Source organism: Electrophorus electricus, chromosome 10 (genome assembly GCF_041902795.1).
Source record: "Electrophorus electricus isolate QZ-2024a chromosome 10, ASM4190279v1, whole genome shotgun sequence".
In the NCBI taxonomy this organism is placed as follows: Eukaryota; Metazoa; Chordata; class Actinopteri; order Gymnotiformes; family Gymnotidae; genus Electrophorus; species Electrophorus electricus.
The window spans coordinates 3030001-3050854 of NC_137506.1; the positions used below are offsets into that span (position 1 = coordinate 3030001).

Sequence of the window (20854 nt, forward strand, 5' to 3'; positions counted from 1 at the left end):
CAGACTCAGGGTTGTGTGCTTGGACCCCCACCTCCACGCCCACCGCTGACCACACCCACACACAGACACACCCACACAGACAGACACACACCCCCACCCACCCACACCCACACCCGGTTTCGAATCCAGGTCTGGCAGGTATGCTCTTGACCACCAGACCAAAGAGCCAGCTGTCCGACACGCTGCCCTTACCCCTGTCCTTCAACATGCTGTCCACTCCTTCAGGAGACGACTGTTTCCCCTCTGAGCTTTAAAAACTCAGCAAAAATCAAAATCAAAAATCAAAAGACAAGGCCAAACTTAAAGGCCATGCGTAAAAAGGGGGCCGGCCTAAGCTCCAACCACAACACACCACCATCCTGACAAGTCCCTGGAAACAAGTTAGTGCCAGGTCCAGGTCCAGATTTTCTGCCTTACCATTACCTGAGAGTCAGACAATATGAGCAATTAGTCCCACTTACTGATCCACAATATTACAAAAGAGACTTCTGTTATCCTCCAGTTGACTGTAACCTCCAATCTCCTAATCAATGATGTTACTTATTGTGGTGTGGGTTTACATAAGGGCATGTGGGTCACTAATGCCAATTGCTTGCTTGCAATTGTTAGATCCCCCACACACAGGCTCCATCATACACACACACACACACACACACACACACACACACACACACACACACACACAAACACACACACACACACACACACACAGGCTCCGTCATACGCACACACACACACACAGGCTCTGTCATACGCGCAGGCTCCATTACAGTGCCTCTAGCTCCACTCCACTACCACACCTCCCAAAAAAGAACCATTCCATGCCATTGCCTACACTCATCATTTTAATGCGACCACAGTCTGTCTCGCTACTGTTCCACACATGTGTGTGTGTGTGTGTGAGTGATTAAATGAATGCTAAATTTGAAGTTAACACTACTGTTCGCAGTACTGAAAACTAATGAAACCAATGAAACGGAGTGGGTTTGGCACAGGACTGAGTGTTACAGAGCAAAGGAATTCTCTATAAAACAACATTCTCTCTCATTCTCTTTAAAACAGAAAAAGCCAGCGGACCAGAACAGAGGAAGGAGAACTGTGGGTCTCGTTGCAGTGAGCTGTGGGTTTGTCTACTGAACAAGCTACCACTGTCTTTTACTACAATTCACACTTCCCATATTGGATCCTACATATATACATGTGTATACACACACACACACACACACACACACACACACACACACACACACACACACACACACACACACACACACAGTCAACTTCAGAAACACCCTTCATGAAAATCACCAAGACAAAAATCTCAGTGCCTGGACGTTGCCAGGAAACACTGGAATCGTGTGCTGTGGTCAGATGAGACCACAATTGAGCCCTCTGACTGTGCACACCATCGTCATGTTTGGCGAAAAAACAGAAAAGAGTATAAACCCCCCCCCCCAAAAAAACCGTATATTATGGCAATGACTCTTTGAAGCTTTGGTGCCGTTTTGCTGCCAGTGGTCCAGGTGCTCTTGTTTAGGTCAGTGGCATAATAAATCCGACTCGATACCAGAAGAGAAGCAGAAACCGGGTCGTGCTCGGGTCTTCCACCAAGGCGGTGACCCGGAGCACACGGCGAAGCAGACAAAGACATGGATGGCCGGAAAACAAAGCCAAGGTTCTGAACGGTCCTCTCAGTCTCCAGACCGGAAGCCGTTTGAGAATTGAGAGAAAACCCAAGAACCCAAGAAACCCAAGAAGAATGGTCCATGATGCCTCTACGAGCGTTCTCCAACCGTGATAAACACTACAGACAGAGTGCTGTGGAGACCTCATCAAATACTGTTGGATACTGTTCAGTAATGTTGGACTCTGCATTTTTAGGAAAACTGGTGTTACTAAAGGAACCTTTATTTTCTTCCAAACGTCTCACTCATACTTCGCTTACTCAAGCCAAAATATCACTCATTGTACATAATGGTTCGTTTTCTAGTTTCAGCTTGTTTATGTGCTATAAAACCTGCCCTATACCACACAAATCTGGAAGACCACTGTAAATGGAGTCTTACCTTCTGAAAGAAATCTTCCCCTCCACGCTCTCTCTCTCCACTGGCAGCTACAACAGAGAGACACACAGGGGGTTTCAGCGCATCTTGTAATGGTAGTCCTTTCTGCTTGCAGAGACCAGTGAGGAACATATTGAGATGGATTAGTGTCACCAGAATGTTGAAAACAAGCTGGCGGTGTTCAGAGTGAACGCCTGCAAACCAAACACAACTTTTACATGCATGGGAAACTCAGCAGACTTTGATCAGCATATACAATTTAGAGTATTGTACGCATATGTTCAAAACTATTATTAATACATATACAAAATCAAATTACATTTTGACCTAAAAATCCAAAGCTGTAATGAACCTGACAAAGTAGTCCCAGTAGTGCTTTTAATAACTGTCACATAATGGGGTGTGTGTGTGTGTGTGTGTGTGTGTGTGTAGGATGTGACAGGACAAATCATATGGGGGTGGGGGTGGGGGGTTCTTCCTAGTCTTCCTCATGTTTCCATCATCTTCCCAATGACCACACATCACCTTGCCCATCAGCCCATGGAGAATTCCAGTCCGCTCTCAGGGGCTGGATCGGGCCGAAGCAGACGGAAACCGAGAGACCCGGTGAGCTGGATGACAATAAACACGCTCCGCCATGTCAGCAGCAGCTTTGGGCTCCAGACAGGAAGTGATGAAGCCCAGGTCTCTCTCCGAGAAAACCCAAAGCCACCACGCTGACCTCTGGAGCTCAACAGCCCCTTCCGTGGAGTCTTCAACTCTTTAGTCATTGGCCACATTAAATCACAGACTCTTGCCCCATTGGCCAGATTAATCACCAACTGCACAGCCATAGGTTTGACTATTATTGGAACCAGCTGAAGTCAGAGCGGTGAATTGATGGGTTGCGCAGAAAAAGAAACTAAAAAAATAAATCATTTGTCATCTACATGTGCATTGTCATCTACACACACACACACACCAGTTGACTGTCCTGCTATAAATACCTGAGAGAGAGAGAGAGAAACAAAATCCGAACAATGAGAATTCTATCCTGTACTGGGAAAATGAAATTCCATATCAGAACAAATTAAAATGAATGGCATGATCATGAATTCAAATGAGCAAATTGCCTCCCCAAACTTAAGGACGACAAACAAAGGTGAGCCCAGTCTAAATCCCAAACTCGGGAACACAAGCTGCCCATCGAAACGGGAAGACGCAGGACAAAGCCGAGTGTCCATGGAGGACAGGATCTGCACCCGCGGCCTGTCAGGAGAGACTGAAATCGTCCTTTCATGTCCAAAATACAAGAGAATACTCCCTGCATGGAATTAATAACAAACCCCCCACCCTCCCCGTGCTGACTGATACGGGAAAACGAAACTGAGAAACAGAAACTGGAGAAAAAGATATACAAAAGTGCCATAAGATCAGAGAAAACGCTTAAAAAAAGGTACATTCAATTATTGTTTGCTTTATCGTATTCCATTTTGGTTCAAGCTGATGTTCTAATCCAATTTGGGGGGTTTTCTATCCTCTTTAAAAACCAGTTCATTTGTATTAATAATACATCTACATATACTGTATTGCATTGACAACATGGGTATTTTATCCTGTCATGCCAATGATTTGATTTGAGAGAGAGAGAGATTGAGACTGTCTGTCTGTCTGTCAGACAGACGATAAAATCGCAGCGAAGGAAAAGTCAGAGGAACAGTGTGGATTCCGCTGCTGCACGGGAATGACTCGGCACTTTCAGAGCCACAAAGCACGCAAGGCAGACTATCAAGCAACGTCCTGCTTTCTCACGCGCGATTCCACACAGAGCGGATATAGAGAACCTCCTCAAGCAAACACCAGCATCAAAAACACCAGCACCGCCTTGCTAAGTGCTGTTGGCCAGGGAGTATCAGATGACGGCCTCGTATTCAAAATGTGGTTGTCGCACACGAATTATAACCGGATCAACATGGCTTTTGGTTTACTTCTGGCATTACCAGAGCGACTTCCAAACCTGAGGGTCCACAGAAGGTGGCCAAGCCTCTACTCTGTAACAAAACAGACCTCTGTCTGTGTGTGTGTGTGTGTGTGTGCGTGCGCGTGCGCCGTGAACGTCTGCTAATCCTGCTGATCCTAACAAACACAGATTCATTTGGTTCACCATTGTGTTTTTACGATATTACAGGTCATATCGCAATTCCTGAATGTACCGATATAATCGCGATATAATATTTTGGGGCGGCCAATCCCTGGAACTGCCTCACACGGGGCCAGCTAATCCCTGGAACCGCCTCACACGGGGCCGGCCAATCCCTGGAACTGTCTCTCCGACAGTAAAAAGTAAACCCCACTGACGAGCTTCTGAACTCTCCATTACTGAGCCCAGTGGCAATTTTTTTTTACCACTACACAAAGTCACACAAATATGTGAGGCCCCGGAGATCAGGGGGCCCCCTACTGGCCATAAAAAACAAAACAAAAACAATGAGGGCAGTAAGAGGATGGGTAAAAGTTGTACGGGGAGGATAAATATTGGATTTTGCTGTAAAAAGAAAAAAAAAAAAAAAAAGGATCCAGAAACCTAAACCTGCTCCAGAAACGCTAAACCTGCCTGACTGAAGCGTTGAGTCACCAACTCTATACCCATACAGCTGTGACATCACGTTCCTGGCTCCAAAAACCACATAAAAAAATAAAAATAAAAATCACAGCTGAAACTGGAAGCTTGAGTTTTTAGTCACCACAGTTCAATTTTGCCCCATCCTGGAGACCAGTCATAGAGTGTGTGTGTGTGTGTGTAAGGGGTTTGCTTCTGCCACACTGAGATTTTTCACAGGTTATCAATGCATAAGATGCAACTTGCACATGCAGAAAGAAAAATGATGAGATGGATAAAAGGCACACATTTTTCATCCAACACACGTGCATGCGCACACACACACACACACACCCGCTGAACAGTTCAGAATTTGTGCCGGTTCATAATGTTCGGACTGCGTTATTAGTGGCATCTAATTATAACAACCCAGGCGAATGTAGAGCCCATTAGTGTAAACGGAGATGTTTTATAATTAGGTTCCATAAAGTCACCTGGGCTGAGGGTGTTTAGATCTAGTCTCAGTTTGAGCAGTAGTCACTGTTGACTAGAAGCATCACAGGCTGAGAGAGCGAAAGAAACACACACACACAGATTTTATATTATATATATATATATATATATATATATATATATATATATATATATATATATATATATATATATATATATATATATATATATATATATATATATATAAGGCCTTTCTCATGTGTTTGTTTCTCTCTCTCTGTCTTTTCAGCTTTCCTGCTTTGGAAGGAATGTAGCTCAAAGGAAACTCAGCTCGGCTTTTGATTTTCTTTGCTAATGAGATGCAGGTTCTCGTTCACCCTCACTCTCACACACACACACACACACCCTCCTTAATTATGACTGCGCTCCTGCAAAGCCTACGCCTTGAGTGCAGGCAGAATGTGTCGAGCGAGTGCGAGAAACTAAGGGTCTCAATGTGTTTCGCTGAGCAAAAGAGTTTAGGGAGTTCCACAATGCTCAGAAGGATCCAGAGCTGACAGCCAGAGTGCATGAGCCAAAGATTAGCTTCACCTTTCTAAACCCTGCCTCATGGCTTCAGTGACCAACCCTGCTCCTGGAGATCTACTGCCCTACAGGGTTAGACTCCAACCCCGCTCCTGGAGATCTACTGCCCTACAGGGTTAGACTCCAACCCCGCTCCTGGAGATCTACTGCCCTACAGGGTTAGACTCCAACCCCGCTCCTGGAGATCTACTGCCCTGCAGGGTTTTAGTTGGCAGTGGTCCTGTGGTCAGAAACCCACCAGTGTATGAGAAGGTATAGGGGCCTGATGAACACACCAACAATTGTGCACTTTTAAAGCACGCCTGTTTTTGTTGCCGTTTGTTCGTTTTGCATTCCCCCCCCTGCCTATCCCAAGATATGTGCTGTCTCCTGCTCTCCCATAGGCTGCCTAGGTTCCAGACTATGAACCAATGGGACAGCTTGGATTTCGGTACTCGTCTCCTCTCTTCTCTATAGGTTGCCATATGATTAGACAATGAGAGCTTTGACCAGCACAAGGAGGGGGAGCCCGAGGAACATGAGGTGTGTGTGTGTGTGTGTGTGCTTAGTGATTTAGGTAGGGGCAGACTTGTGCATTTCCTCTTTTGTGTTACACTCTCAGTGTTTGTTCTTTTTCTCACTCACAGCCAAATGATCCTACTTCCATTTTCTTTTGACTGGATGGCAGGAGATACACACACATACATACACACACACACACACACACACACACACGTCACTTTAGGAAAAGTCTCCTGAGACTGCATGTAGAGCTGACAGAACCCATACACTACGTCCTCTGTAAGCCTTCCAGGTGACGAGCTGGCAGGCTGTCATAGCGGCACCTGCACACCAGGTGGCGCTAACGCAGCAGAACCGAGCACGTATCAGACAACTGTCTTTAATAAAGGAACTTAGCATTAGAACAGCAGGAAGTTATTTTGTCCATAGGTCATAGCGCAGTGTAAATTAGTGCAGATTGAATAAAGCAATTCAAAATCAGACCCTCCACCCCATTCAGCAAACCCCAGAAAAACCACATTCACCCAACAACAGGGGACTGAATAGGAATCATGAGCACATTCCCTAAACAGAACTCACTTCCCGTTTACACACACACACACACACACACACACACACACACACACACACACACACACACACACACACACAGAGTTTTGCCTAAAGAAAGCACAGCACACACAATTACCCAGATACATATAAACCAGAATAGCATAAATGAACCATAGTGAATTCAATCTGCAAACGCTTGCAGACACGTGTGTGTAATTTCCCAGACCCCCTAAGACTGGGACATGCGACATGGTTACGTTAGAGCGTTACACAACCGGAGCTTGCGACATACCACACCTGCACTAGCGCAGACAAATATATATGGTGACAAAGACACCACAGTAACCACCGAGATTAAATCCATCGCTGAACTATTGTGGGAAAAGCCATTTCCGCCACAGGAAAAGCCACAGTAAATCAAGACACAAAAATGATCCCCAAATCCCTCCGCACGGGTCCTGCCTCCCGTTTCATATGAAACGCAGAACCTTCAGATAATAAAATCTGATTAATTAGCTACATCACATCACCATCTGACGATCATTAGTAGCCCCCACTCCTACACACACACACACACACACCACCTGAGCCAAGAACGGCATTCCAAACAGAGGAGTGTATGCCCGCATGCGCCCGTATTCCGCAGGGTTTCCGTTGGATCCTCCTTTCAGGAGGTTGCGCCGTTCCGCAGTGAACCGTTAAAGACCAGATGTCCGGAGCACAACGGCACGCGGAGGCGATTCCTGAACACAGCAGCAGTTACGGAGGTCAAGGGTCACATTTGGGTCGTGCCACATGTGGAGTATTGAATGGGTTCTCGTCCAGATCGAATATTGTGAAGCCAGTAAGAAGAAGGACACCAGGTAAACAGGATAAAGACGCAGTTAAACAGGCACAGGTAAACAGGATAAATACGCAGTTAAACAGACACAGGTAAACAGGCACAGGTAAACAGGATAAATACGCAGTTAAACAGACACAGGTAAACAGGCACAGGTAAACAGGATAAATACGCAGTTAAACAGACACAGGTAAACAGGCACAGGTAAACAGGCACAGGTAAACAGGATAAATACGCAGTTAAACAGACACAGGTAAACAGGCACAGGTAAACAGGATAAATACGCAGTTAAACAGACACAGGTAAACAGGCACAGGTAAACAGGCACAGGATAATGTCATGTAACAGAGCCTGTAAACACAAGCTCAAACGAAAGATTCTTTGCAGCGCACAAACAACTGAACTAAAGCTGCTACACAACACACCAACGACCCAAACTAAAGCTCCTTTAATAGTACAGACGAGCACCGTGCGGCTGAGAGCTCAAACCGCAGGGACTCCCTTCTCCATCCATTAGCAAGATGCCACAGGAGGGAACACGGACTCCTTCCCCACCCCCGGCCCTGCGCTGCTTCCCGGAAAGGGTCCGCCGTTTCTTCACACACAATAAAACATACAGACCTTCACTCTCATCACACGCCCGCCCAAGTCGGACCAATCCCACCACGCAATCTGAAATAAACAGACCCTCCCAGCCAATCACAACACTGCCAGATGTTACACATGTGGGCTGATCAGTGAAGAAGAGAATGACTATGAATCATAATGGTGTGTGTGTGCATCTGAGAGAGACTTGGAGAAACCCTTCTGGGTTGACAGTTTCATGTTTCCTGTGTGGTTCCTCACCATGCACTGTCTTCTGATCCACGGCAGGGCAGAGGTCAGGGGAGGACATAACAGTAACCATGGAAATTGGTGTGCATACAAATACCCTCCCACCCCCACAGACAGACAGACAGATACACACACAGACAAAAGTACAGTTATACACACACACATACACACACACACACAAACAGAAAGACAAACATACACACGTAAAGCCAGCAAGACAGATAAACCTATACACACACACACACACACGTGATTAAACTTACAAGTATATTCATTTGGCCAATTCAAATGAGTTCCATGTGCTCTAAAGATATTAAAGATATAACATTTTATTTCTACTAGCTAAAATTAGATTTGAGATGAAAGTATTATTTGTAGTCAGTAGCGATGCCAGAAAGCTTGAAAGAATCACTGCCCCTGTTAAAGCACCAGTTTGGAACAGAGTGTACGTGTTTAAAAACTACAATGTCCCCATCCCCTTTGAGCTGGATTAACTCTTGAAATGTCTGGCTCTCGACACACCAACACTATAATGCATCCCTGCACTTGGTGTCACTGCTGGTAACACCTAGTGGTACTTGGACTACAGTACACACCTGTACTGATCTTTGAAAAACTGTTTTGTCTTGATCCAAACCACAGTTGATTAGTGAAGCTACAATTGAGGCCACTGGGAGATCAAGAACTTTGATCTCACTGTCTCATCAAATCACCCAACATCGGATAAAGGGGAAAAAATGAGGATTGTTAAAATTCGTATTAAGCATACATCAGATTTCAACCTCACCCAGTCATGTATTGCAGAGTTGTTAGTTATACTTTTTTGAAGGTGTGAAACGAAAGAAATACGTGTAGATACATAAGACTTAGTAGTGACTCCTAGTGGACGAGTGAGACATTGAAGCATCTTACCTGTACGAAAAGGCCAGTATAATCAATTTACGTATAAACGTATTAAACGTATAATATGGAAATTGAACATAAAGTAAGGATACAATTGGATACTACGGTGTTTCCATTTAAGAATAAACAACTTCGCACTGCAGACAGGACTCTTGTGACCTGGAACTAACAGATCCTCTTCTACCCTGCACTACTCTTACTAAGGATACTAAACTTTGTTTAGGAGCAATCAGAGGTCACAAAGTTCACCCGTAAAACATTACATGCGCAAGTGCAAGACTTTCTGTACGTTTTGCACATTTTATTATAAATATTATTGTAATTGTGACATTTTCTACAAGTGGTATGGACCACATTAAAACTTTACTGTTAAGGGAAAATCGGGGCAGATCTGGAAGAGCAACAAGGGATGCCCTTCTCACTCACACCTACCGAGAAACATTATTTCCAATTTTTTTCGGTCAACTCGAAACCTCTCCTCGGTCCAGTCCGGCTCGGACGGAGCCTCGGACACGGGACCGGGAGAGTCAGCCTCGGACACGGGACCGGGAGAGTCAGCCTCGGACACGGGAACGGCAACGGGAACCGCCTGCGCACGTTGAGCGTCCATCGCGTTTGGAAGATCCGTGCGTTTAATGCTCAGTGGTCCAAACTTACTGAAAGACCGAAGTTTCCACAAACCAAAAGACATTCCAGTTGCAAGAGGATGTTTTTCCTGATTTGCATGCTTTCTTCATCGCTCCCCAACGACAGCGATTCTTCCTTCCCCCCTCCCCCCTTCTGCGAAAAACCTGCACAATCCGAATAAGCTCTCACGCGCTCGGAGAGCGTGAAGCTTCGGGACCTTGAACCCCATTAGGGACGTTCACGTGCAGAACACGCCTCACGCTCCTCCCAAAGTCAGCGCGCGCGCACGTGCAGAAAGATTTCAGTCTGATCATCTCACAGAACTATTTTATTTTTATTTTAGTGTAGCGTCGTTGTGTTTCGATACGAGTTATTCTATAATTGGGGATAGGGCTGCTGTCCAGTAATATATTCTTTTTAGGAAATATTTTCTTCAAAACGTTGAAGAAATTTGAAAAGTTCAAAACAATCCAATTATCAAAGTCGTGTGCACCATAATGTAAAATGTATCTCTAATTATTAATTGGCCTGTTAATCATATTTTGTCCTGATTTGATATTCAATCTCCAGCCCACTACAGAACCCTCTGGAACTGCCCGTGGTCATTTCTAATGATCTTGAGTGCTGGCCACAGATGGCACACCTTAAAACCTACTCTAATGTAAGACTGTAGAGCAAAACGTCTATCTTCTCAAAACCTTCGTTTGCGAATTCACAGAGGGTTTGATGGAGAGCTTACAGAGTCGAATCAATGTATGTTAGAGGAAGGAGAAAAAAAATGCTCAGCAAAAAAAAAAAAGGTTCAGTGGGATAATGGACCCACGGATTAGAGCCCACGGCATCACTCCAGAACGTGATCGGATCCACCTCAAAGAGAAGCACTCTGTCAGCACTGCCAAGATAAACCAGAACTGACCATGCAGCTAAATACCTCTGTCCTGAAGAAACTTTTCATCTCCAAATGTGTCCTTTTATTTAGACTGTGTGAAATGCCTCATTTTAACCGTTAGAGGCAGTAGAAATTCAAATGTGGGTAAAGTGGCCTGTACAAAGAAAAGTTTCTTTATCGGATCACATGTTTAAACCCAAGGCCGTGTGTGTCCTGTCCAGCCAAAATTAATACAGTCGAAGGCTGCCCGAAAAACATACCATTGCCGTGTTCCACTCCACGGAGACCATAAGTATTCCAAACACACTAATTACGTGATGTGGGTCAAGGAAAAAGCAGCTGACTAACTGCCTTCATTCATAACATGCATGTGTGTGGTGTCATCCTCACCGTACACCGCCTTAACACTACACACACTCCAAACACCGCCCTACCTCATCACCACACAGGAGACATGCATGTGTGTGGTGTCATCCTCACCGCACACCCCCTTAACACTACACACACTCTAATCACACACCCCTTAAGTGCTACACACACTCCAAACACCGCCCTACCTCATCACCACACAGAAGACATGCATGTGTGTGGTGTCATCCTCACCGCACACCGCCTTAACACTACACACACTCCAATCACCGCCCTACCTCATCACCACACAGGAGACATGCATGTGTGTGGTGTCATCCTCACCGCACACCGCCTTAACACTACACACACTCCAAACACCGCCCTACCTCATCACCACAGGAGACATGCATGTCATCATGTTTTTGTTTCTCTTGACCGCTGCACAAAGTTCCTGTGTCTGCTAATACAGCTCGCAAATGACTGAACTGTAGCTAATGTATTCTCACCTCTATATGTCACACACATAAGTGAACTCCTGATATACCAATGTTTTATTTTCTGCTCTCAGATAACCAATCAGCTCACTCAGCTGGCCACGTCTTGACAGGACATGCAATGATCGATGGCTAAACTTTCATGTCAACGTCCTGTGCGGTCATAAACCATCATTCATTACCCCCATGCAGTGCCCTTCAAACTGAATGTCCTCATTCTTCACGGTTCAGAATCACCCTTAAAATGGCCCAGTTCTACTGTAGGGAACTACTAGGGTGACTAGAATCGACCTTCTGACATTGAAAGTCGTACACTGACCAGTGTGCTCTGTGGCACCATCCCAGGGGCAAGAGTTTCATCCATAATGTGAAGTAGAAAATATTTCACCTACACCCAAACACCATACACCAAATATTTCACCTACACCAAAGGCACTCGACTCGAAAATGACAGTTCCACAATTCTCTCTGCTGGATTAATACTGTCATCCATCTACTGCAAAGACTGTTGAAAGGCAGTCACTGTTCTGGGGTCAGTAACCTATTAAATCTTACGATATTGACCCAGAAATTTGATGGGTGATGATGCCTGCATAAGATCTGCATAGGAGCTGTAGTTCCAAAAAGCCAGGAAGTGTCACTGTTAAAATATATTTTGATCGCATCTACTCAGAATTGAGAAGTGGGTTGGATCAGGCATATTATCCACATTAAAAACAGTCTGAGCATCTGGGCCTCTGTCCATAGTGCTCAATTACATCTGATCTAAAATATGTATTTGATACGTTTTTTCTTAAAGAATGAGAATGTTCTTGAGAATGTTGGTTTTTTTTGCAGCAAAGGCCAAAAAAAAAAACACCTTATTCTCAGGTACAGTACTCAGGGCCTCCAACAAAAAGCAACACATTTAAAAAAAGTTTGTAAATGGAGCAGGAGTCACTTTTCTGTGCTTACAGTCCTATTTTCTTTGGAGGTGGGTGTTCAGCACTCTAAACCCACAACTGTAGCACATGCGCGCGCACACAAAAACACACAGTGAACCATTAATAAAAACACTGGCATGTATCCACATTGCCACAGAAGAAACAATATAGCAGTTGATTCTCATTCTTTTGTGTCACATTTTTAATGCAAAATAATAAAAATAGCTCCAGAATAGCTTTTAATACTATACAATAAAATATCTAAACAAAAAAAATATGTACCTATAACATAGGAAAATGAAATAACTTTCATAATTATTATTATTATTGTTGTTGTTGTTGTTCTGGCTACTCTAGTCAGCAGTATGGCCAGGTAAACATGACTCCTGCGTTCCATATTTCTGTAAACAAAAAGGCGACAGGCTTCACTGCATCGTACAGCTCCATTACAGACGCAGGGCACCCTCTGTAAAAAAAAAAAAAAAAGAGAAACAGACACAAACGCGCTCCTCCGACTCGGGGGAAGGGTGGTGTACAGTACGCTTCGCGCCGTGCGCTCCCATTTCAAGTCTTGCCAGTCTGGACCGAGGCGGCTACATGGCATATTTCTGAGTCCACTCTCTGGCCAGTCTGTTGTACCTGAGAAAGTGAGACACAGAGGGACATGTTAGCACTGGAAACTGTGTGCCAACATGTCGAGATCTCCGGGAGCAGACTGGAGCTAAACGCTGCGATTCAGTAGCTCTCCAGGAACAGAGTTGGAGCTAAAAACTCTGGAAGGTGTTGAGTCTCCAGGAGCAAAATTGGAAGTAGAAAAGCCTTAGTGTCAAGCTGTGTGGCATTATAGACAATCTGAAACAATTGATCACGCAGCCCATATACTGGAATAGAACATGCAACTGAATGAGCCAATCACAGTCCAAAGTAAACAGCAATGCTCCGAGATGTTAAATGAAAGGGTTAAACATCAAACCAGTTTGTGCGAATTGTACAAATGTAACAGAGAAGACCACTCACTTGTCTTTGTCCGATTTGTAGATGTGCGCTATGTCGGGTACTAGAGGGTCATCTGGATTGGGGTCGCACAATAACGAACATATGGACAGCAACACTGAAAAACAAGCGCAAAACAGTCAAGACTGCATGGGTGAACTGTGAGAACACTGCCAATCTGGGAACATCGGTGCCCCCAATATCTTTACGCTTCCCCTCTTGGAACAGAGGTAGATGTTTACAGTTACAAAACATGCCAAGTTCAGGAAGCATTCCAGAGGGTTCGCACACAAAAAAAAAAAAAAAAAAGAAAAAAAAAAAAAAGACAGTTTCATGCAATCTGCAGTATGGACAAGACCACTTTTAACAATGTGCAGAGAAAACAAACAGAGCCCAACAGGAAACACATCATCGGGCTAGGGTTGGTTTCCAGGAGCGGTTCGCAGTGCTTCACCTTTGGACACGGTGAGGGCGGGGCTCCACTGTGAGCGCAGGATGTCCAGACAGATGCTGCCGTTGCTGTTAATGTTTGGGTGGTAGATCTTTGTCGTGAAGGCAACCTGGGAACGAAGCAGCAAGTTGACTCTGGGCACCCAGTACCTCAAACCAGCATGTGCCGTGCTCTATCCATTGGGCTTGATTATTAATTATTATTACCATTATTACTATTGTTGTTGTTCAAACATGTTTTTGCCATATTATCTGCCATTCCCCTCATAAGCAATAAACATGTACACAAATACTTCTAAAAGGTTTAGAAGTGACATATTTTTAACACATGGCGAGGACAAACCACGGTCCCAGATCCCAGCCCGTATTTAGGGAGGTCTGAGGCCCTGAAACAGAACGCTTCCCCGCTGGGTTAAAGCCACAGCATCACCAGCAGGTCCAGTCTCGGTCACTGCTCACCTTTGGTGGTTTGAAGGGGTAGTCGGTCGGGAAGTGGATGGTGAGGAAGAAAACGCCACCCTGATACGGACTGTCGCCCTGGGAGGGGAGGAGGGGAGCAGAGAGAGAGAGGGGAGAGGAGGGGAGAAAAGAGCAAAGAAAGGAGATGAAAGAGGAAGGAAACGCGTGGGGTGGGGTGGGGGGGGGTGCAAATCAAGGGAGTATGAACAGATTAAGAGATTTAACGGAACTACTTCCGCAAGCAAGTGCCAATATAGAAACGAGGCAAAATATCAAAGAACTAGGAGCGACCAGCAAAGAGAATGAAGTGCTGTTCTTACCGGACCCATTATTGTAGCCTGCCAGTGGAACACTGCAAAACAACAAACAGCAGGATGAGAGAAACCTCCACTCCGCCACGGCTCAGAGCCAAGCAGAAACATGATCAAAAACACTCACAGTCCTCTCCCATTGGTCCTGCTGAACACTGTGAAGGAGGGTCTCGCTGCAAGTCCTGTAACTCCTACACACACACACACACTGAGTTGTACTTAGAACTGTCCTGACTTTAGAAAAAAAACTCTACTTGCACAACATTTCCTACTGTTTTTGGAGGTTTTTTTATACCCCAAAAGAATATTCCATGGAAAGTCATAATGCATAAAAGCTCATCCTTGAAGTTTGAAGTCAGATTGGAAGAATGCAGCTGGCGGACTGAGCGTAGCTCGACAGTGTGAGCATCCTCGTCCCCAGCTCTCTGCTCACGTACTCCCATAAACCAAATATATTGCCAAAGCATAGACAGATATTGCGACCTCAATATACACGGGGGATTCTTGATGGGACATGGTCAAACATGACGCTGAATCATTTTAACCAACATTAATTATGCGTGTTAGGGATTTTTGAATGCCATAGCCACGGTGTGATTATACCACCAGTGGCAGGCAGTCACAACACACACACACACACACGCACATTATATATATATATATATATATATGCGCAGCTCTGCCCGCTTCAGTTTCCAAAACAGAGGTTTAATTCCCCCAAACTGATTTCACAGTAAAAAAAATTTAAGATCACAACAGTGGTTGTCCAGCCAATCCTGCTACAGCTTTAGTTCATATTAAGCTATGGTAAAAGACTTAAAGCATTTTTGATTAGACCAGTGTTAACAAAAAGCACTTTTCATTAGAGTCGCTGGTTCACACCACGCTTGAAAAACTGGCCCTGTGTTTGTTTTTCCTGGCAGCGTTACAACCGATGGCACGAAAGCAAAAATTGGAGTACACAAAGTAATTACACCAGTGTCTAAATGCACGCACACACACAACTAAAAGGCTGTACCACACTGCAAAAGTGCACAATATAAAACAACTACCCACACACAAGACCTACACCTATGTATCAATAAACAAAATCACAAAATTTGTTTGTAGTTTAGTGAAATCCCTAAATAAACAACATTTGTTTCAGGATGAGGGTCCTGTTTCTGATTCAAATTGCAGTTTTCAAATTCGCCAATGAAAAAAACATATTAACACAGCAATAAACCTAAACTGAGCCTAAAAACCATTATGTGATTTGGAGCCATCCGATTGGAAACTACTGATGCACTACGTCCAGATTGGACCTTTACACCAGCGAAGCAGCTAGTTACTAAACCCTTAACCCCGTATTTAAACGGATTCTACATCTAGCCTTTAACCCTGTATTTAAACGGATACTACACCTAGTCCTTAACCCTGTATTTAAACGGATACTACACCTAGTCCTTAACCCTGTATTTAAACGGATACTACACCTAATCCTTAACCCTGTATTTAAACGGATACTACACCTAATCCTTAACCCTGTATTTAAACGGATACTACACCTAGTCCTTAACCCTGTGTTTAAACGGATTCTAGTCCTTAACCCTGTATTTATTTATTGCCATACAGATATGACAGTAGCCTACACAAACATGAGAGGTGTACCCGAGGTGGTAGCTTATCTACCTTAGTACATTTCAAGCTTTGTCCACTCTGATTCGTAACTCCAATGAAGCCCATTTAGCCGTTCAACTCCAAATTTAACCGTTAGCTAGCTAGCCACGTTTTTAAAAGACCGTACACGGTTTGGTCAAATACCGAAATGACTTTGTTCGGGTTTAACCGAGCCAGCTAAAGCTGTCTCAGCCTGAGAAACAGCTCCAGGACCCCAACCAGCCAGCAAGCGTTAGCTTAGCCGGGGAGCTAACCTAGCTTAGCCACCAGGATTTCTCTCAGGATAAGTGACTGAAGGCTGACTGCAAGTGAACACACACCAACACATTGGACTTCTCTCCCTCTCTCTTTTTTTTTTTTAAATGTCCGAAACCCATGACTTTAAGACGAGCTAACTTACTGCGAACTTTGCGCAAACGTCAACAAAAACGAGGCATTAAATTCGCCGCGAACGCGTTGTCATGGTTTCCTGACGGGCTCGCGCACCCGGCTTTGTTCTCCGGTCAGCGCGTTAGCCGAGCGCTAGCAAACACGCATGACATTACACTTCCTTTCGCCGCCCGCAAGACCAGACGTCGGCAAACGGATCCGTCTTAAGTGTCGGCTCGAACGGGTCAAACTGAGGGTTTTAAGACGAGGTCTACCTTCTGGATTCTTTTCAAAGCCATCACATCCACCGACTCCTCTCTCTCTCTCTCTCTCTCTCTCTCTCTCTCTCTCTCTCTCTCTCTCTCTCACTCACTCACTCACTCCCCTTCGCAGAAACCGCTACACAAGGTGAAGGTGGAAACAACACAAAAAACGTCGGAAATGGCCGCTGCACACATGCAGCTTTATTTATTTCAAAATAGCAGTCTAACAAAAAGCGCGCATAAATAAAGAGAACCATAAATAACTCACTGGGTAACTTACGTAGCCAGATGGATAAGTAGTTAGCTGTCCAGATAAATACATACATTTAGGTGATATAAGCTATAAATAACTACTTAATATACATCATTATATTTGTAAATCCATTTTCATTAAATTACCGGTGTAATTTATTTATGCAATTGCAACACAAGATACAACTAACCTTCCCAGTCAAAAGTGAAGCATTAATACTGATTTAAGTGTAAATATTTTTTTTGTTCCAACAAACTCTTCACATGCATTTGTTTCAATGTCTGTGAATAAGTATTATACCACTTTAAGCCATACTCTATGGTTTTAGTCTCTATAGCAGGATTCCTGGGGCTCTACTGCCCTGTGTTTTCAGGTTTCCCCTGATCAGCCCTTGAAGGGCTTTTTGATAATGAGAAGTGCAATTTTTTAAATAAAAAAAAAAATTACCAAGAATCATGATTAGTACTATACATCTGAGTACCTATCTTTAAACTTTGTGTGCATGCAAGTGGTGCTTTCTTCATCGAAATGGCTAAGACACGCAATCTTTGGAGATGCCATTTTCTGTTTGATGCTTTGCATCCTTTACAAGACCTTTTTCAGGACATTTGTGGTTTTTGAAAGTTTTCGCACTTGAGAAAACCTTCCCACATTCTGCACAGGTGTGAACTTTTGACTTGGCATGCATCTTTGCATGAGCTCGGAGGCTGAAGCCAGCCCTGAAGCTCCTCCCACAGTCCTTGCAAGAGAAGGGCTTCTCTCCCGTGTGGACACTCTCATGCCTGCGGAAGCTGGACAAGTACGAAAAGCTCCTCCCGCACTCGGCGCAGAAGTACGGCTTCTTCCCGCTGTGCGCGCGCTGGTGCGTGTCCAGGCTCTTCTTCGTAAGAAACCGCTTCTCGCACACTCCACAGATGTGCCCGCCGGGAGCGTGGGAGCTCTGGTGTTGCGCCAGGTCGGTGAGGGCAGCATAGGCCTGCCCGCATTGCACGCAGGCAAAGGGGCTCGGCCGCGTGTGTGCCCGGAGGTGCGCGCGGAGGTGCGCGGCGGAGACAAAGCTCTCTCCGCACTTCTCGCACCTGTGGAGTGCCCCTCCAGAGTGGAGCAGCTGGTGCTTCCTCAGGTACGTCTCACAGCGAAAGGCCTTCCTGCACACAGGGCAGGAAAAGGTCCGTGCGGTGTCGTGGAGCTTGGCGTGCACACGCAGGGACTGCACCTGCCCGAAGCTCCTCCCGCAGATGGTGCAGTCGTGGGTTCTGCCGCTGGCATGCGTGCGCCGGTGCATGCGCAGGTGGCTGGCCTGCGCAAAGCTCCTCTGGCAGATTTCGCAGCTAAAAGACTTCACCGCCCTGTGGCTCTGCCGGTGTCTGGAAAGGTTAGCGGCCAAACTGAAACTCCTCCCGCAGGTTTCACAGCTAAATGCCTTCTCCCCTGTGTGAACCCGCCGGTGCACGTTAAAAGTGCTTTTAGCAATAAAGGTCTTTCCGCATTCCTCGCAGCAATAAGGCCTACCTCCCGTGTGAATTCTCTGATGGGACGCCAGCCCACTCTTATGCCTGAAGCCTTTACCACAGACATCACAGCTGTGCGGTTGCACCCCCTGGTGGATGCTGAGAAGATGAAACTTTAAAGCATGTTTGGTCGGGAAGGCTCTCTCACAGCCAGGGCAGTTAAACCGGCTTCCCCCTGCGCCGCCGCACCGATGCGCCGCTAGCGCCGCAGCCGTGACGAAAGCTTTTCCGCACTCGTCGCAGTTCGGGCGTTTCTCTCCTCTGTGCTCGGTGAGCCTGTGAACCCTGAGACCACATTTGGCAGGGAAGTCTTTCCCACACGGCACGCACCTCGCCGCAGCCTGACCTTGCGTGGCTGCCTTGTGCCTCTGCAGGTAACGCTGGCTGCTGAACGCCTTCGAACAGTAGCTGCACTTGAACCGCGCGTCTTCCGCAGGTGCATCGTGTGCCGGCGACTCCGGGAGACCAAGCACGCAGTTCTCAGACTCCAAGCCGGAGCCGTCAGAGGAAGAGGCAGACTCGTCCTCGGACCAGTCAGAGTTGCGCTCGTCATCATACAGGTCTTCGGGTGAAGCTGGGTCTGGGCTGTGCTCAGGAGTGCGCGGGTGCGAGGCGGGCGGTTCTTCGAACTCGAGACAGGCGCTCGAATCGGTTTTGCCCTCTGCCTGGCTCTGTTCTGGTTCAGTTACCGCGGCAACACTCTCCATCCCAGAAGGAGAGTTGTGCAACGCATCAAACCTGAACTCTGGGGAAGCAAAAAACAGCTATTACAGATGACACAACACACACTTTTACCACTGCAAATAAGGACAGAAATAGCATTCTGTACGTAGTCACAGCGACGATGCTACCATGAAGCGAAACTTGTTTCTTTTCGGCCATGATCAAAGATATATTGCTGTGCACAAACAGGGTTAGATCAGGAGTTCATCTAGTTCAGCAAAATTGTTAATTTATGAGCAAGTGTTACCTTTAAATAGGCAATAAAAAATGCTACTTTTCTGTCGCTCTCCGGCAGTAAGCAGCCCAGGTCCTGAGTCTTCCATGTGTCAATCCTACAGTAAGAACGCACAGCAGATGCATTTAGCTGACACTTTTATCCAAAGCAACAATTATGACTGAGTACAACTTAAGCAATTGTGGGTTAAGGTTCTTGCTCAGGGGCCCCAACAGCGGCGGGACTTGAACCAGCAACCTTCCGATTACAAGTCAAGCACCTTCACCACTGAGCTACCACCTGTTGGCAACAATATGCAATAAGTAACAGTGTACCTGGACGGGGACGATTCACCCAGCTGCTTCAGCACACCGAGTCTGAATCCTTCTTTTGCTCGTCTGCTCCCGTTAATACCCCAGAAACCCACCGTGCTCCTCCGCCCATGCAGTCAAAGGGGGAACTCTTCTACCGTTCGGCCCGCTACAGGCATGCAAGAGCAGACATGTTAAGGCCATATCAACACCTTCCACTCAGACCGAGCATGCCCACGCACAGCAAATGAAATAACTTTAATCTAAACAAACTCAGCCAGCGCAACGCGAGAGACACGTGCAAGAAGAACGAGGGCGACTTCCCGCAACAAAAAACGTCCTTGCTCGCGCCCTGCCGGTACACCGAGCAACGTGAGAAAACAGCGCCACCTGCAGGGCTGGAGGGGACCCGAGGCAGCGCAGCCCGGGCGGCGTAACTAGGATCGTATCGTTTTTACGTTTCCCTTCAGGTGCATAAAATGATTATTCAGGAATAGTCAACTAGTATCGTTTCATCCGAAAACGATTCCAGGTGAGTAACTACACTTTGCTGTTATTTTGTCCTGAAATGCCCTGTTTCTGGAAATCTTGTGCACTATTTTATATTTTTAATATAAAATATTAATCTCTCCCTCTCTCTGTCCCTCTCTCTCTCTCTCTCTCTCTCTCTCTCTCTCTCTCTCTCTCTCTCTCTCTCTCTCTGTGTGTGTGTGTGTGTGTGTGTGTGTGGCTGTCCCTCTCTCT

The 20854-nt window shown here is 45.7% G+C and overlaps 3 protein-coding genes across 6 annotated transcripts in view; all 3 read right to left on the bottom strand.

Annotated features, from left to right (window-relative positions):
- The window catches only part of bicc1a (BicC family RNA binding protein 1a), a 34610-nt gene extending 24478 nt beyond the window's left edge, over positions 1 to 10132 (bottom strand). The window contains exons 1-2 of one of the 2 annotated variants that reach the window (XM_081722000.1): positions 9743 to 10132; positions 2067 to 2113 (exon numbers count right to left, since the gene is read on the bottom strand). In XM_081722000.1, the coding sequence (XP_081578126.1) occupies positions 2067 to 2113; positions 9743 to 10001 (306 nt within the window). In that variant the 5' untranslated portion in view covers positions 10002 to 10132. The remainder of the gene's footprint in view (positions 1 to 2066; positions 2114 to 9742) is intronic. The other variant, XM_035533017.2, reaches the window with a different exon arrangement.
- Positions 10133 to 12772: 2640 nt separating this feature from the next.
- ube2d1a (ubiquitin-conjugating enzyme E2D 1a) lies at positions 12773 to 17246 on the bottom strand. 3 transcript variants are annotated; one of them, XM_027017798.3, is made up of 7 exons: positions 17111 to 17246; positions 14935 to 14998; positions 14817 to 14848; positions 14497 to 14574; positions 14042 to 14147; positions 13612 to 13705; positions 12773 to 13233 (listed from the first exon to the last, which is right to left on the bottom strand). In XM_027017798.3, exons 1-7 carry the CDS (start codon positions 17132 to 17134, stop codon positions 13188 to 13190), a joined length of 444 nt encoding a protein of 147 aa, XP_026873599.1. In that variant the 5' UTR covers positions 17135 to 17246; the 3' UTR covers positions 12773 to 13187. The 3 variants fall into 3 exon arrangements, with proteins under 3 accessions (XP_026873599.1, XP_026873600.1, XP_026873598.1); XM_027017799.3 differs by lacking the exon at positions 17111 to 17246 and adding an exon at positions 16867 to 17089; XM_027017797.3 differs by lacking the exon at positions 17111 to 17246 and adding an exon at positions 16479 to 16841.
- A 23-nt stretch (positions 17247 to 17269) lies between these two features.
- LOC113582175 (uncharacterized) lies at positions 17270 to 20444 on the bottom strand. The gene is made up of 3 exons (XM_027017828.3): positions 20135 to 20444; positions 19833 to 19917; positions 17270 to 19607 (listed from the first exon to the last, which is right to left on the bottom strand). Exons 2-3 carry the CDS (start codon positions 19906 to 19908, stop codon positions 17884 to 17886), a joined length of 1800 nt encoding a protein of 599 aa, XP_026873629.2. The 5' UTR covers positions 19909 to 19917; positions 20135 to 20444; the 3' UTR covers positions 17270 to 17883.
- Between the last annotated feature and the right edge of the window lie 410 nt (positions 20445 to 20854).

What these genes read in the sequence shown, in the direction of transcription:
- LOC113582175 (XM_027017828.3), bottom strand. Translation starts at nt 19,908, where the DNA reads ATGGAAGACTCAGGACCTGGGCTGCTTACTGCCGGAGAGCGACAGAAA. An exon ending in TTTTTATTGCCTATTTAAAG is followed by an intron (nt 19,608 to 19,832) that starts GTAACACTTGCT and finishes TTGCTTCCCCAG; the next exon opens with AGTTCAGGTTTGATGCGTTG.
- ube2d1a (XM_027017797.3), bottom strand. Translation starts at nt 16,532, where the DNA reads ATGGGCTTCATTGGAGTTACGAATCAGAGTGGACAAAGCTTGAAATGT. An exon ending in AGGCTACAATAATGGGTCCG is followed by an intron (nt 14,575 to 14,816) that starts GTAAGAACAGCA and finishes CTCCCCTCCCAG; the next exon opens with GGCGACAGTCCGTATCAGGG. An exon ending in ACCCCTTCAAACCACCAAAG is followed by an intron (nt 14,148 to 14,496) that starts GTGAGCAGTGAC and finishes CTTCGTTCCCAG; the next exon opens with GTTGCCTTCACGACAAAGAT.